Source organism: Amblyraja radiata, chromosome 10, assembly GCF_010909765.2.
Source record: "Amblyraja radiata isolate CabotCenter1 chromosome 10, sAmbRad1.1.pri, whole genome shotgun sequence".
In the NCBI taxonomy this organism is placed as follows: domain Eukaryota; kingdom Metazoa; phylum Chordata; class Chondrichthyes; order Rajiformes; family Rajidae; genus Amblyraja; species Amblyraja radiata.
The window spans coordinates 16,526,184-16,540,375 of record NC_045965.1 but is presented as its reverse complement, the minus strand read 5'-3'; the positions used below and the strand labels follow the sequence as shown (position 1 = coordinate 16,540,375).

The window sequence follows — 14,192 nt, the reverse complement described above, 5'->3', positions numbered from 1 at the left end:
ACTAACAGATAGAAGTATTCCAAAGACTGAAAGAAATTAAAAATGTGTTTCTCCTTACAGTGCCGATATTCTAACTATTGTTAGAATCCACACAGAATTGCCTCAAAAGCAAACATGGAAAATATAAAATAATTAAATATCTGTTTCACTTTTTATCAACGCAAACTCTAATATGGAAAGGGGAGTAGGAGAAACATTGATCAAAGCTATGTGCACTAGCCTTCAAGCTGGGAACCTCATCTGCTTTCATCTCGCCAGTTCGAACCAGGTAATTGACAAAGTCTCTGGCAGCATTTGTCTGGGCATCCTTCTTGCTGGTAGAATTTCCCAAACCAGTGTAATTAAATCCATCTACACGGACCTAAGGGAAAATAAGTTTGATGAATGAGCACATTTTCAGATTCTCTTTTCTTAGTGTTGTTTTGTACCACTGCATTTAAGCTACATTAATATACAGCTGCTTATCGCAGGTCTTAGAATATGAAAATGATCGTTCCACTCAATATCTCAAAAGAGATAATGACCAATGCTGATTTAAATGACAAGATCCAATTCAACATCAGAACATAAGCAACAAAAGTTGGCCAGTTTGTCCATTATATATACTCCATCTTTCAATAAGAACATGTCTGATCTTTTGCCACAGCGCTACTTTTCTGCACTAATCTATGTCCCTTGATCCCGTTAATATCTAAAATCTGTCAATCTCTGTAATGCACACAAGCGACTGTGCCTGTACTGTGATCATAGGAAGAAATATACAAAAATTCATGTCGCTTGGATTAAGAAATATCTCCTCAGCTCTATCCTGAGGGGAAAACAACCTGAGAGTATGACCCCAGGTTCTCAATACCCGAGCCAGAGCAAACATCATCTCTGTGATTTTAATGTTGCAATAAGATCACCTCTGCTTGTTTAAACTCAAGAGTATAGACCAGTCTGCTTAACTCCTCAAATTATTACCTGCACATTCCAGGAATTAATGTAGTACTGACATTCAACAGGCCTACTGCACTTGCGCCATTGCAAATAAAACTTTGCAATGAAGCAAGCTCAACCTGCACGAAATATTCTAGTTTCAGTAGTGTGGCCAAGCACTCCTCAAAACAGTGAGCTGGGATTTACGCGAAAAATAGACAAGCTGACTCTGGACTAACGTAAAATCCCTTTTCCACAAAATTAGCTGGATCAGACAATCAGTCTGCACTCACAGGTAATGATCCTATGGCAAGAATAGGTGCTATTGACCTCAATGCAGGTCCATTGATTTACCGATTGAATATTTAAACAAGTATCAGTCCAGAATCAGAATCACACTTTATTCGCCAAGTATGTTTTGCAACCTACGAGGAATTTCATTTGCCAGATCAGTCATACAATTAAAAGCAACAGATCACTCAAAAACACAATTTTAACTCCACACATTCCTCACTGTGATGAAAAGCAAAATAAAGTTCAAGTCCCTTCCCTTAGTTCCTCCTCGGTCGGGGGCCTCTAACCCCCATTGACAGGACGATCTTGACACCCGTAGCCGCGGCGTTTTGGCCCTCCGCGTCGAGGCGATCAGCTCCCGCATCGGGGGGATGTCAGCTCCCCCACGCCGGGCGATCGAACCTCGCATCGGGGCTGGTCGAACCTTCCGCAACATTGGAGCTTCCCGACAGCCTCTCCTGAATGCGAGCTTGATGGTAAGTCCGCGGTGGTCGAGGTCCCAGGCAAGGGATCAGCTCCGATGTTAAGTCCATCCCCCGCGATAGGGCTCAAAGTCTGTCCGAGGAGGCTTCCCGCTCCATCGATGGAAGGCCGCAGAGCGCGCCGGAGAATGTGATCCGAAAATTAATCACATCTCCGGCAAGGTAAGAACTTGAAAAAAAGTTTCCCCCGATCCCCTCCCCTCCCCCCTATAAAACAAACCAAAGAACATTAAAACAAACTTTTAACACACTAAAAAATAACAAAAAGAATGAAAAAACGAACAGACTGCCGGCAGGGCAGTCATCGTCCCGGCGCCCTCTGGTCATGGATTGGCAGCATCGAGCTTTTGTGCATCTGCCAAGCATGTCTTGCAGCCTGTGATGAGCCTAAGGCAGCGTTCCCTAATGGATATCTTGCGTCTGAAGAAGGCCCGAAACGTCACCTATTTCCTTCGCTCCATAGATGCTGCTGCACCCGCTGAGTTTCTCCAGCATTTTTGTGTACCTTCCCTAATGGATATCTTGCTGCGCTGGAAGACCAATAATTTTCAGGCAGTTCAAAAAGCATCTTTCACCAAATTTATGGCTGTCCAACGGAATTTGACATCCGTCTGTTATTCTGGGAACAGCCCTTTAATCAGAAAGTCCTTTCTTATGCAGCTGCTAAGGATGAACCCTTGCATCATTTCACCATATATTCTTCGCAAATCCAGTCTGCAAAAAGGTGAGCAACGGTCTCCTATTTGCCTCAGCTGGAAATGTCTACTTCCAACGGTCTACTATTTGCCTCACCCTCTGACACCTGTGCTAATGACGAATCTATATCTGCCTTAAAAATATCCACTGACTTGGCCTCTACAGCCTTCTGTGGTAAATTCCACAGATTCACCACTAAATAAATCTTTTCTCATCTTCTTCCTAAAAGAATGTCCTTTAATTCTGAGGCTATGACCTCTAGTTCTAGACTCTCCCACAAATGGAAGCATCCTCTCCACATCCACTCTATACAAGCCTTTCACTATTCTGTTGATTTCAATGAGGTCCCCCCCTCATTCTTCTAAACTCTAGCAAGTATAGGCTTTGTGCTGACAAACACTCATCATAGGTTAACCTACTAATTCCTGGGATCATTCTTGTAAACCTCCTCTGGACCTTCTCCAGAGCCAGCACATTCTTCCTCAGATATGGTGCCTACAATTGCTCACAATATTCCAAATGCAGCCTTACCAGTGCCTTATAGAGCCTCAACATTACATCCCTATTTTTGTATACAGGCCTCTTGAAATAAATGCTAGCATTGAGTTTCCTTTCTTTACCACCGATTCGACTTGAAGATTAACTTTTTGGGAATCCTGCACCAGCACTCCCAAATCCATTTGCACCTCCGATTTCTGGATTCTCACCCCATTTAGAAAATAGTCTATGCCTTTATTCCTGCTACCTGGGTGGTGGGAGGTGTTACATCCCCTGTGGTTGCTGGGGAAAGTGCCAGGGGTCAGAAGGTTAAGAGGTGGAGGGATGAGTGGACTAAGGGGTCGGAAGAACCTGCAGAGGGCGGAATGCAGTGGGGCAAAGACGTGGCTAGTGGTGGGATCTTGTTGCAGCTGGCGGACAAAACAAAGGATGATGTATTGAATGGGGAGGCTACTTGGGTGAAAGACGTGGACCATATCTTTGGCGCGAGATGGGGTCAGAGCATAAGTCTGAGAAATGGAGGAAATGTGAATTATATGTGAAATGTGAACTATAGTAAAAGGGAAGCCTTCATTCCTGAAAATGGGGACATTAAAAAAAATCCTACAATGGAAGGTCTCATCTTGAGAACAGATGAGGCAGAGACAGAGAAACTGGGGGAAAGGGGTAGCATTTCTTACAAGAAACATGGTAGGAAAATATGTAGTCCAGGCAACCGTGAGTCAATGGGTTTATAATAAATGTCAATTAATAGATCGTCTCCTGAGATTGAACCAGAGAAATCCAGAAATGGGAGACAAATCGCTGAAATGAATTTGAAAACGCGTGGATGTTAGTAGCAAAGGCGTTTAAATTGATGTTCCGCACGGGCAGCATCAATACAATGGAGAGAGTTGGAAAGTAGTACCAAAGGTTTGGAATAAAGACTGGACATTCAATTAAGGTTAGCCTCTGGAGGCCAGGGAAGTTGAAGTTGTTAAAAACGTGGCGAGCATGCAAACTATCCCAGATGTAAGTGGGAAGGGACTGGACAAGGGGAGACAAATAGAGTCAAAGTACGAGGAGAATGAAGGTGGCTGCAGAAAGTAATTCCAAGTTCTAAAGGGCCTGTCTTGAAACAATGTCTGCCCATTTCCCACCACAAATGCTCCCTAACCTGCTGAGTTCCTCCCGCAGTTTCTTTTTCACGCAAAATTTCAGCATCTGCAATCATTTGTGTCTTCATTCAAGTACCTGTCAAGATGCCTCTTAAATTATGTTATTGTTCCTATCTCCACCACGTCTTCTGCATTTATTCTAGATAATAACTGCTCTTCTTGTGAAAACGTTACCGCTCAAATCTCCTTTAAACCTCCTCCCTTAAACCTATGCCCTCCATGAAAAACAGACACTGGTATTATGTCCTAAATATACCTCTCTCAATTGTATATACCTTTATCTGAAGAAGTGTCTCGACCCAAAACGTCACCTATTCCTTCTCTCCAGAGATGCTGCCTGTCCTGCTGAGTTCCTCCAGCATTTTGTGTCTATCTTTGATTTAAACCAGCATCTATAGTTTTTTCCTACACATTATACCTTCATCATGTCTGCTCTCAGCGTTCTTCATTCCAGGGAAAATAGACCAAGCATACCCAATCGCTCTAGATTACTTAAGTCCTCCAAGCTAGGCAACATCGCTGTGAATCTTTTCTACACCCTTTCTAGAACTGCACACAGTACTCCAAGTGCGGCTGAACCCTTGTTTTGTTCAATTGTAAATGACATACCAACACTAATACTAAATGCCTAAGCCAATGAATGCCATACATCTTCCTCACCACCTGTCCACCCATGTTTCCATCTTCAGGGAACTAAGTTTGTGTATCCCAAAGTCTCTGTTCAACAACACTTTTCAGGACATGTGATTCAGTGTTGGTCATGACTTGGTTTAAATTCTCAAAATGCATTACTTCACGCTTGCCAGTTAAAATTCCATCTACCATTGATCTCATAAGAAGCTTTTGATGACACAATGAGATCACCTCTGATTGTTTAAACTCAATAGAATACAGACACAGTCTGCTCTTCACAGACCTAACCTACTTATAAGCCCTGCCCCACGGTTCGAGTTCATTCCAAGAGCTCTCCCGAATTTGCCCTGATTCGAACTCGTAGATTTACGGTAATGGCCACTCGTCGGCACTCGGGGCTCACGTGGACATTTTTCAACATGTTGAAAAATCTTCACGAGTCTTCCTGTGCTTATCTGCCGTTAGCGAGTCTTCCCGAGTACCTGCCGCTAGCGCTACGAGCTGCTAAGAGACGTCCCCGAGCTACGACGTACCCTCGACGTTCATTCTCCGTGCTTACCACGAGTTTGATTTTTTTTAAACTCGGGAGAGCTCTTGGAATGAACTGGGACAGTGCTTATAAGTAGGTTAGGTCTGTGAAGAGCAGACTGTGTCTGTATTCTATTGAGTTTAAACAACCAGAGGTGATCTCATTGTGTCATCAAAAGCTTCTCATGAGATCAATGGTAGATGGAATTTTAACTGGCAAGCGTAACCCCTTCTAGGTTTGCACAAGATTATAAGGAGACCCTCAAAAGTTTGAATAACCTAATATCCATTGCATACAACTGTTTTTCAAATAGATTTTGGCAAAAAAAAAGGAGAATTAATATAATTCAATACAAAATATGCAAAGAATTAAAAAAAATTAACAAGGTGTCAGACGTAGAATTTTAGTGGGTGCAAGTTCAATCAAAGTGCGAGACAAAACATCATTCTGTTACAATTGCTTCCCATCCAAACATTTCTGCAAGCAGATTTGGTTTTGGACCCAAAATCTTCCATTTTCAACAGAGTAAATTTACACCAGAAACCAAAAATGTCATACCTCACACACAAACTTTTGTCTGTTCTTGTTACCAGCTGCACGGATTTCATAATTTGGTGTAGCCTTGCGTTTTCCGCACCAAGCGTACAAAAAATTCTTTATGTCCGTCATGACTTGATTGTCAACATCAATGTTAAATTCTGCTCACTGAGGAAATGAAACATTAAACACATGTAAATAATAAATTATAACTGTTCATTCTTGAAAAAAATCACAATTTGTTTTGCTTTCCCGTTTAGTTATCCAATCTTTGTTATTTCCCAGTGGCAATTTCTTGCCAGTCTGAATAACTTCTCTATACAAATGCTAGTCAGAGGAGTGACCTTAAAAGGTATACAAGATTTTGAGGGGATGGTCGAAGGTGGATAGTCACAGTCTTTATGCAGGGATGTAGAAGCTAAAACTAATGGGCATAGATGTAATGAGGCACAGGAGGCTGCAGATTCCGACAACTGTGGTAAAAAAAAAGCTGCTGGAGAACTCAGCATCCGGGGGGGGAAAACCAGTTGACGTTTCGGGTCAAGACTCTTCATTTACACAGCAATTATTTAAGGCGAGGGGGAAACTATTTAAAGGAATCCATGGGGCACACATGGAATTTTTACACAGAGAGTGGTATGTGAAACAAGTTGCCAGAGCATGTGACAGAGGTGGGCACAATTGCAATTAATCATACTTTAGTAATTAATATAGTAATTTAATTACTAAATTGAATATAATTTAGAAAGGTACATGGTTTAGAAAGATTTAGTGGAATATGAGACAAACACATGCAAATGAAATTGTTTGGATAGACAATTTGGTCAGCATGGTTAAATTGGCCTGTTTTCTTGCACACCAACTCAATGCCTATTTTAAACATCACTTTGATATCAAAAGAATTATATTTACAGGTGAAGCAAAGATTTAAGCTAAACTGGAAGAGATTAAAAAAATGTATTTAGTGATCACAATATGCTCTCTGCAAAACAGGGGAAACTAAAAGTAGATTGAATTACTGTTTTGCAGAACACCTTATACATACCACAAGGGTGAACCGAAGCTACCAATTGTGATTTTATTTCTACCTCTACTAAGCCATCTGTATATTTGGCATCATACACTGTAGTAACAATGTAAAATAAGCTCAATGAATAGCACCTCGCCCTCCAAATAAACATGAAACAGCCTTCCAGAATCAATCAAAGCCTGTATAAATAAGATGATCAACTTTCCAGATCACTTGTGTCAGTCGGCTCCCCAATAAGCACAGTAATAATATAGAGGGAGTCTTTGTTTACGCAGCTCCGTCTTGAGATTTCGAAAGCAATAATTGCTTGTAAGTTTCAATATACTCAAAGGAATGTATTTATTTAAACGTGAATACGTTTAGAAACATTATACCGTGTTTAAGGGGGGGATTCTACTGGTTACAAAGACAACATATAGTGGCCTCAATGTGTAGGAAAGAACGGCAGATGCTGGTTTAAATGGAAGTAGACAAAATGCCACTATAAAAGTAGACACTTTTGCTGGAGTAACTCAGCGGGACAGGCAGCATCTCCTGTCCCGCTGAGCTAGATGCAGGAAGATTGCTCCCGATGTTGGGGAAGTCCAGGACAAGGGGTCACAGCTTAAGGATAAGGGGGAAATCCTTTAAAACCGAGATGAGAAGAACTTTTTTCACACAGAGAGTGGTGAATCTCTGGAACTCCCTGCCACAGAGGGTAGTCGAGGCCAGTTCATTGGCTATATTTAAGAGGGAGTTAGATGTGGCCCTTGTGGCTAAGGGGATCAGAGGGTATGGAGAGAAGGCAGGTACGGGATACTGAGTTGGATGATCAGCCATGATCATATTGAATGGCCTACTCCTGCACCTAATTTCTATGTTTCTATGTCTATGTTTCTATCTCCAGAGACAAGGAATGGGTCGATGTTGCCTGTCCCGCTGATTTACTCCAGCAAAAGTGTCTACTTTTATAGTGGCCTAATTTTTCACAGAAAATTTATGGCCCTATCCCTTTCAAACAACAAGAACAATGCTTCAGCAGAAGTGTATCATAATTTATATATTAGATTGGTATAACTAAGTGGAATGTGAGTTTGTGTGTGGTCTCATGGTGGTAAAGGGGGAAGCCCAGGGCATAAAGGTATGGGATGTGAAGATACAATGGTCAGCAACTGGGAACTGGAGTTTGCCCTGGCGGAATAAGCGTAAATGTTCGGCGAATCGATCTAATTCCCACCCACCGACCGCTACAGGGAGAAAATTAAGCGCATCGCACTAGCTCCCGGATTTGAAGATACGTTTCAGCCGATGGCAGCTCTCGCTTTGTGCCGCTGAGCGCCTCGCAGGGACCGGGTCACAACGTGCGGGCAGGAGCCCATCGCAGCCTCCGCCGGCCTGCGGGACCGGACCAGGCGGCTCCGAGAAACAGCCAGGCCGGAGCCGCCGCTCAGGCCGAATCCGACATCACAGCGCGGTGTCCACGGCCGCCATCGGGGGGGAGGGAAGGTGCGGTGATGTCGGGATCGCCTCCTTCGGCCCGAGCGGCGGCTCCGGCAGCGTCGTTTCTTTCTCTCCCTCCTCCCCCCCCCAGTTCCCTGATCAGCGAACTTCTTTCTCCTCACCGTCAGACCGCAGCTCCGGCGAGTGTGTCCGGTCGGCGAGTGAGAGTGTGTGTACGCGTGTGCGTGTGTCCAGAGTGTGAGCGGTGAGCGTGTCCTGTCGTTGAGCGCCGGCTGAGCCGCGATCACCCGCAACCGCACAAAATGGCGCCGGCTGGCCACCCGGACAACCCAACTTGACAATGGAGAGGGGAGACCCATAAACATCTTACAGCATATTTCTTTTAAAAAATCGTTTTGTCCAAGGCTTTTTAAAATAATAATTATGTAATATCATTTTATTATAGTAAGCTCATTAAATATTGTGTCCATCATTTGATTTAATATCATGATTTGTTTAATTTCTTGATTTTATTCCCCTCCCAGTTCCCATTGTGCACCATTGGTTTATGCTGCAGGTCTGCGTGACGTCAGGGGCTGCAGCAGTGGGCGGGGCCTGTGGCAGTGGGCGGGGCCCGTGCAATGGTTCCCTTCCCTTGTTTAATTGTAATTGTACCGACCACGGAACAATGACATTCCTCGTTGCAGCAGTAAAATAGGCCTGCACCACTTCTTCTTGCGTATGGCGTGCACAACTTGTTCTATTTGATCTTACTTGATTGTGCACGCCAGGTTGATTGCATTCGTCGAAACAGGGCGGACCACGTGAAGGTTGCAAACTCCCACCCCCGCCTGCACCACAATGCACAGAGATAATATATAATTAACATGATTTCAATAATCTAATAACCCCAATACCGGTGCAACAAAAAAAGCTTAGACCCCAAAGTGCGTTGTGTTGAACAGCTTTATAGGATTGTTGGGAATATGCTATTCTTAAACCTCATGTTGTGTGGGGGCGCTGCAATGGTGGCAGCCCTGTCAGCAGCGCGTTAGTTATTTTCAACTTTAAAAAAAAAATTTTTTAGTATGTTTTAAAGTATGTTTTTAATGTTTCTTTGTGTGTTTTGTGTTGGGGGTGGTGTGGGGGGGGAAACCGTTTCGGTCGCCTCCAAGGAGAGGCGACTTTTTCCAGGTCGCCTCCCCCGTGGCCTAACAGCGAGGATCGGCGCGGCCTTTCCCGGAGACGCGCTCGGGGCTCCGGCGGCGGGTGCAGCGTGGACTGTCAACGCGGAGTGGGCGAGCCCTCGCTGGAGGGGAGCGCTCCGTTTCGTTGGCCCGCAGCAGCCGGCAGCCTGAAGTCGCGGTCTGCACAGCTCCGGCTGGCGCGGCGTCTACAGCCCGGGATCCCTCGGGGGGGACCCGGGGTAAGAAGAAGCTTCCACCGCAGGCCAGCGGCCATCTTCTACCGCGGGCGCGGTATGGACTTAACATCACCCCTGGAGGGGAGCTTCGACCGCCGGCCCTGCAGTCTGCGGTGCTTCTGGCTGCGGCGTGGAGGGAACTTTAAATCTTCGGCCGCCGGCCTGCGGCCTACACCAACTTAAAGCCGCGATCTCCGATGGGGAAGAGCCGACTCTGGACTTACCTGGACTCGTACCTTGTCCTTACCATCTGGACGCCCGCAGCGGCGGCTGCGGAGGGTTGAGGTCCCGACCACGGGGGAAAATGGAGGAGGACTGGCCAAATTGTGTGCCTTCCACCACAGTGATGAATGCTGTGGTGGATGTTTATGTTAAATTTTTATTGTGTTTTTGTGTGTGTTCTTTATCATTGTACCGCTGCTGACATATTCATTTCACTTGCACTTTTTGTGCAATGTGACAAATAAATTGTATTGTATTGTACAACAATACAATACAGTTTGTTCAAAAGGGAACTGCAGATGCTGGAATATCGAAGGTACACACAATTGCTGGGGAAACTCAGCGGGTGCAGCAGCATCTATGGAGCGAAGGAAATAGGCGACGTTTCATACAATACAATACAGTTTATTTGTCACATTGCACATAAGTGCAAGTGAAATGAATATGTCAGCAGCGATACAATTATAAAGAACACACACAAAAACACAATAAAAATTTAACATAAACATCCACCACATCATTCATCACTGTGGTGGAAGGCACACAATTTGGCCAGTCATCGGACTCCTACACCTTCTTCCTGATAATAGGAGTGAAATGAGAGTGGCCAGTGGTGATATGGGTCTTTGAGGAGGCTGACTGCCATTTTAAAGTAGAGCCTTTTATAGATCCTTTTGATGGTGATGAGGGCAGTACCTGTGATGGACCAGATGGTATTCATCACTTTTTGTAATTGGGTGCGCCAGCCACAGACAGGCCGCGGAGCGTTTTTGAAAGTGTGGGGTGTGGGGGCGGAACGATCACTGATCATTGGCCTTGGGGGTACCCGGCGAGGGAGGGAGCAAAGATTATAGAGGAGGGAGTGCAGTGACTGAGTGGGGGGGATGGTGTGGGAGGGGGGCATCTTTTAGTGCATTGTAGAAGTATGATTTCAATGTTTTTTGTTTGAAGTATTTTTAAGATAATGTAGGGCCTACGTGAGAGATAGAAGCAGGTGATTGTTATTTTTGTTATTGCTCGACCTCCAAAAACTGGGGGATAATAATACAGGCCATCCCCCACCTCAAAACGTGGGGGGATATATCCCCACCCCACCCACTCCCGGATCGAAGCCAGTGCCTGCCATGGTACAGAAAATTTGACAAAATAACTTTTAAATGTCTTATAATTTCAAGTGCTACATTTTTGTTTGTAGTTGAAAAAAGGGACAAGAAATAATCATAACCTTTCCCGATTTTGCAAAGTCATACAAATTATGTTTTGCTCGGAGAAAAAAAATCAGAGTATTTTTAAAGTATGCGTTCTCCTTTTGACGTATATGTCATTTTGATTTGAATTTAGAATCATCAAACCATGACAACAAAGGGTATATGTTTGTGGAAACTTTACTTTTTTTAAAGTAAGATTTTCGAGAAATCTAAAATACATTAGAATACTGAAATTGCAAACCACCTGATTCAGCGTCAAGCAACTGCCAGGAAGATGGACAGAGATGGTGAATACAGAATAGATTTTGCAACAGAATTGAAGATACTGGATGTTGGAGGTCAGTGAAACGAACAATGATAGTCAAAAATGATTTTTTTTAATCCCTTTTGTAGCTTATTTTGTTCCTTTCTTTCTTGGTACAAATGTGTTTTTCCCCAAATTTACTGTATATTTATATTACCGCATTACACCAGTGATAACTCACATTCCCTCTTGATTTTGTTGTCACTGATATTGCAAACATTTCCATAAGATCTTAATAGTCCAACCATTCTCTTATATGCCTTTACTCACCATTTAATTTTACTCCAAACTGCAATTAAAAAAAAACATTATTGCAATGGCTACATATGGAAATCCATCTCCATTTCAGCATAATATAGATGCACCTTTTTTATCCCTTTCCCAGTCGAACAAACACAGACCCTGTCCCATCATTTACTGAAGCCTTCACATTTGCCATACCATAAAATAAAATGTCCAGGTCACAGGTGCAGCAGCCTGTAACAGATTTGTCCAAATAAAAAACAAAATGAAAGAAGTTCTTTTTTTTCAAATGTTAAAATCTGGAAAACATAAAATCTCGTTAATGCCCTTTCTTCTAATTGCAATGTATAGTGTGCAGCAGAACTGATTTAAATTGATGCTTTGTCCAAATATACATCTTATGCATCTCTCATAATGTTACATTTAAGGTAGAGTGTGTAAACTTTGGGAAGCACTGTTTAATACAAGATTATAAAGGAGCATTGATTCTTCAGTTCACATGCCTTCTCATTCGTTGAACTTCCAGTTAAAGACAAAATTACATACTTCACCTGAAACATGATGAACATTATTCCTAAAATTCAGTAATGCTAATACAATTATTCAATTAAATTACAGGTTGAACACCAGTTTTCTAGCACCATTGGTTCCTGAGCCTTTCTAGATTATCTGTTTTTCCATATCAACAGAATCACGTGATAATTAAATGACAATACATCCTTGGACTGCTAATGACACCCCTTCCATTTCTCTAAAGCACCATGGAGTGCCAGAAACTTAAATAAAACAAATGTAGAATGTAGACGAAACCGAGGCCGACGAAACAGAGCAACGGAGAATGTAAATTGATTGTGAATGGAATGAATAGCCTGCCGACCCATACACCACTCCCACCGTCTCCCCGGGCGTTTAGAGCCCTGCATTTTGACCCCACTCCCGACTTGCAAAGTGCACCAGCGAGCCCCTCTCACCTGCTGCTGTTTATCCACTCCTCACTTGACCATCACCACCTGCTTCTCTCATCTCGAGGGGGGGTGGGGAGGAGACGAGGCCGACGAAACAGAGCAACGGAGAAGCAGGCGGCGGTGCTCGAGCGGGGAGCGGATAAAGCCACCGCCAACAGCATGGAACTGCAGTAGGTGAGAGGGCTCGCAGGTGCACCTTGAGAGTCGGGAATGGGGTCGGAAGCTGGCGGCTCTAAGACGATGAAGCAGGGAAGACGATGGGTCGGAAGGTTATTCCGTTCGCACTCAATTTACAATGACATCTGTGGCCATTCAGGGAATTTTAACTGAGATCTCTTAATTTTGTCCAGGTTATAAGGGGGGGGGGGGGGGGGAGGGGAGGGGAGGGGGGGGGGGGGGGGGGGGAACCATCAGTTGCCGGAAAATCGTCGTTCAACCTGTATTGATTTACTTTTTTCCTTAGTCTCACAGATATGCAGCCACGAGAGCAAGATGAAAATATATAGAATGCATAATTAAAATATGCATTCTAATTGCCATGCATGATAATTTAAGTGTATTAATCACTTATTATTATTGGGGATATTTAGTTCAACAATCCCAGGATTTTCAGTTTTGCCAATATTTGTGCTTTCTTCTCCTCACTGCATTTCAGCAATGGTAGCCTAGGTGGTCCTAATGGAATGCCTGAAACCAGCATCATTGTAGCCTTGTTTTCTGCCACACCAAAACCTGTGGAACCAATTAAATTATATATAAATAATACATGATGCATGATTTATTTTACTACTGTGTTCATTCCAAACAGTTTGATCAAATTTCATGACTTCTAATCCAATTAAAGTATTGTCACACTGCAAAAAAAATTGCTGCTTGCCGTTTGGCATCATTGTTTTTGCAACACGACTTTTTTCAACGCTGGGTTTCTTCGGAATGCAACTATCATGTTATAGCAGAACTAGATGCATTAACAGAAAAATATATATAAGCTACACTGGTACTAAACATGGTGTTGGCTGTGATTGAGTGGTTAGAAACCTCATTTGAAATACAGTCTGTGGATTCAAGTTCCACTCAATTGAACCCAAAAATCTAGTCTAACACTCTTGAACAATGACAATGTGCTGCACTATCAGAGGTGGTGATTTTCTGACTAGATGTTAACATGTGGTCCAGTTTGATCTCTTTAATGAACATGAAAGATCTCATGGCATTTCGAATAAATACAAGAAGATTAGTATTGATGTTTAGATTATATTTACCTTCAATCAGTTTACAAAATTGCATTACTTGGTCACTACCACATTGTTATTTTACAGAGTTTACCTCCTGTTGCACTTTCTGCAATACGGTAGCTACTACATTTATAAAGTTCTGCAATGGTCACAAAACATTTTGGTATGTTCTGAAGTGAAATGATTGGCATTTTTTCTATAATCAATATTGCATTCACACAAACATGGACAAATATTTTACAGCATTGTAATCATGAGTCAATTTATGTTAATCATTAGTCAATTTATGTATAAATTGAGTCAATTTATGTTTTTTTTAAGATATTAATTATAGGTATTAATTGGGGTGGCACAGAATCTAGTTCAATACTGTCCTTTGAATCTAGTTCAATACTGTCT

The 14,192-nt window shown here is 43.0% G+C and overlaps 2 protein-coding genes across 5 annotated transcripts in view; both read right to left on the bottom strand.

The window, feature by feature from the left end:
- The window catches only part of dhx9 (DExH-box helicase 9), a 74,554-nt gene extending 66,024 nt beyond the window's left edge, over positions 1 to 8,530 (bottom strand). The window contains exons 1-3 of the mRNA XM_033028186.1: positions 8,376 to 8,530; positions 5,766 to 5,912; positions 221 to 361 (exon numbers count right to left, since the gene is read on the bottom strand). Coding sequence (XP_032884077.1) covers positions 221 to 361; positions 5,766 to 5,876 — 252 coding nt within the window. The 5' untranslated portion in view covers positions 5,877 to 5,912; positions 8,376 to 8,530. The remainder of the gene's footprint in view (positions 1 to 220; positions 362 to 5,765; positions 5,913 to 8,375) is intronic.
- Positions 8,531 to 12,433: 3,903 nt separating this feature from the next.
- The window catches only part of npl (N-acetylneuraminate pyruvate lyase), a 40,374-nt gene continuing 38,615 nt past the window's right edge, over positions 12,434 to 14,192 (bottom strand). For all 4 annotated transcript variants that reach the window (XM_033028190.1, XM_033028188.1, XM_033028189.1 and 1 more), the window contains exons 12-13: positions 12,965 to 13,290; positions 12,434 to 12,925 (exon numbers count right to left, since the gene is read on the bottom strand). In XM_033028190.1, coding sequence (XP_032884081.1) covers positions 13,145 to 13,290 — 146 coding nt within the window. In that variant the 3' untranslated portion in view covers positions 12,434 to 12,925; positions 12,965 to 13,144. The remainder of the gene's footprint in view (positions 12,926 to 12,964; positions 13,291 to 14,192) is intronic.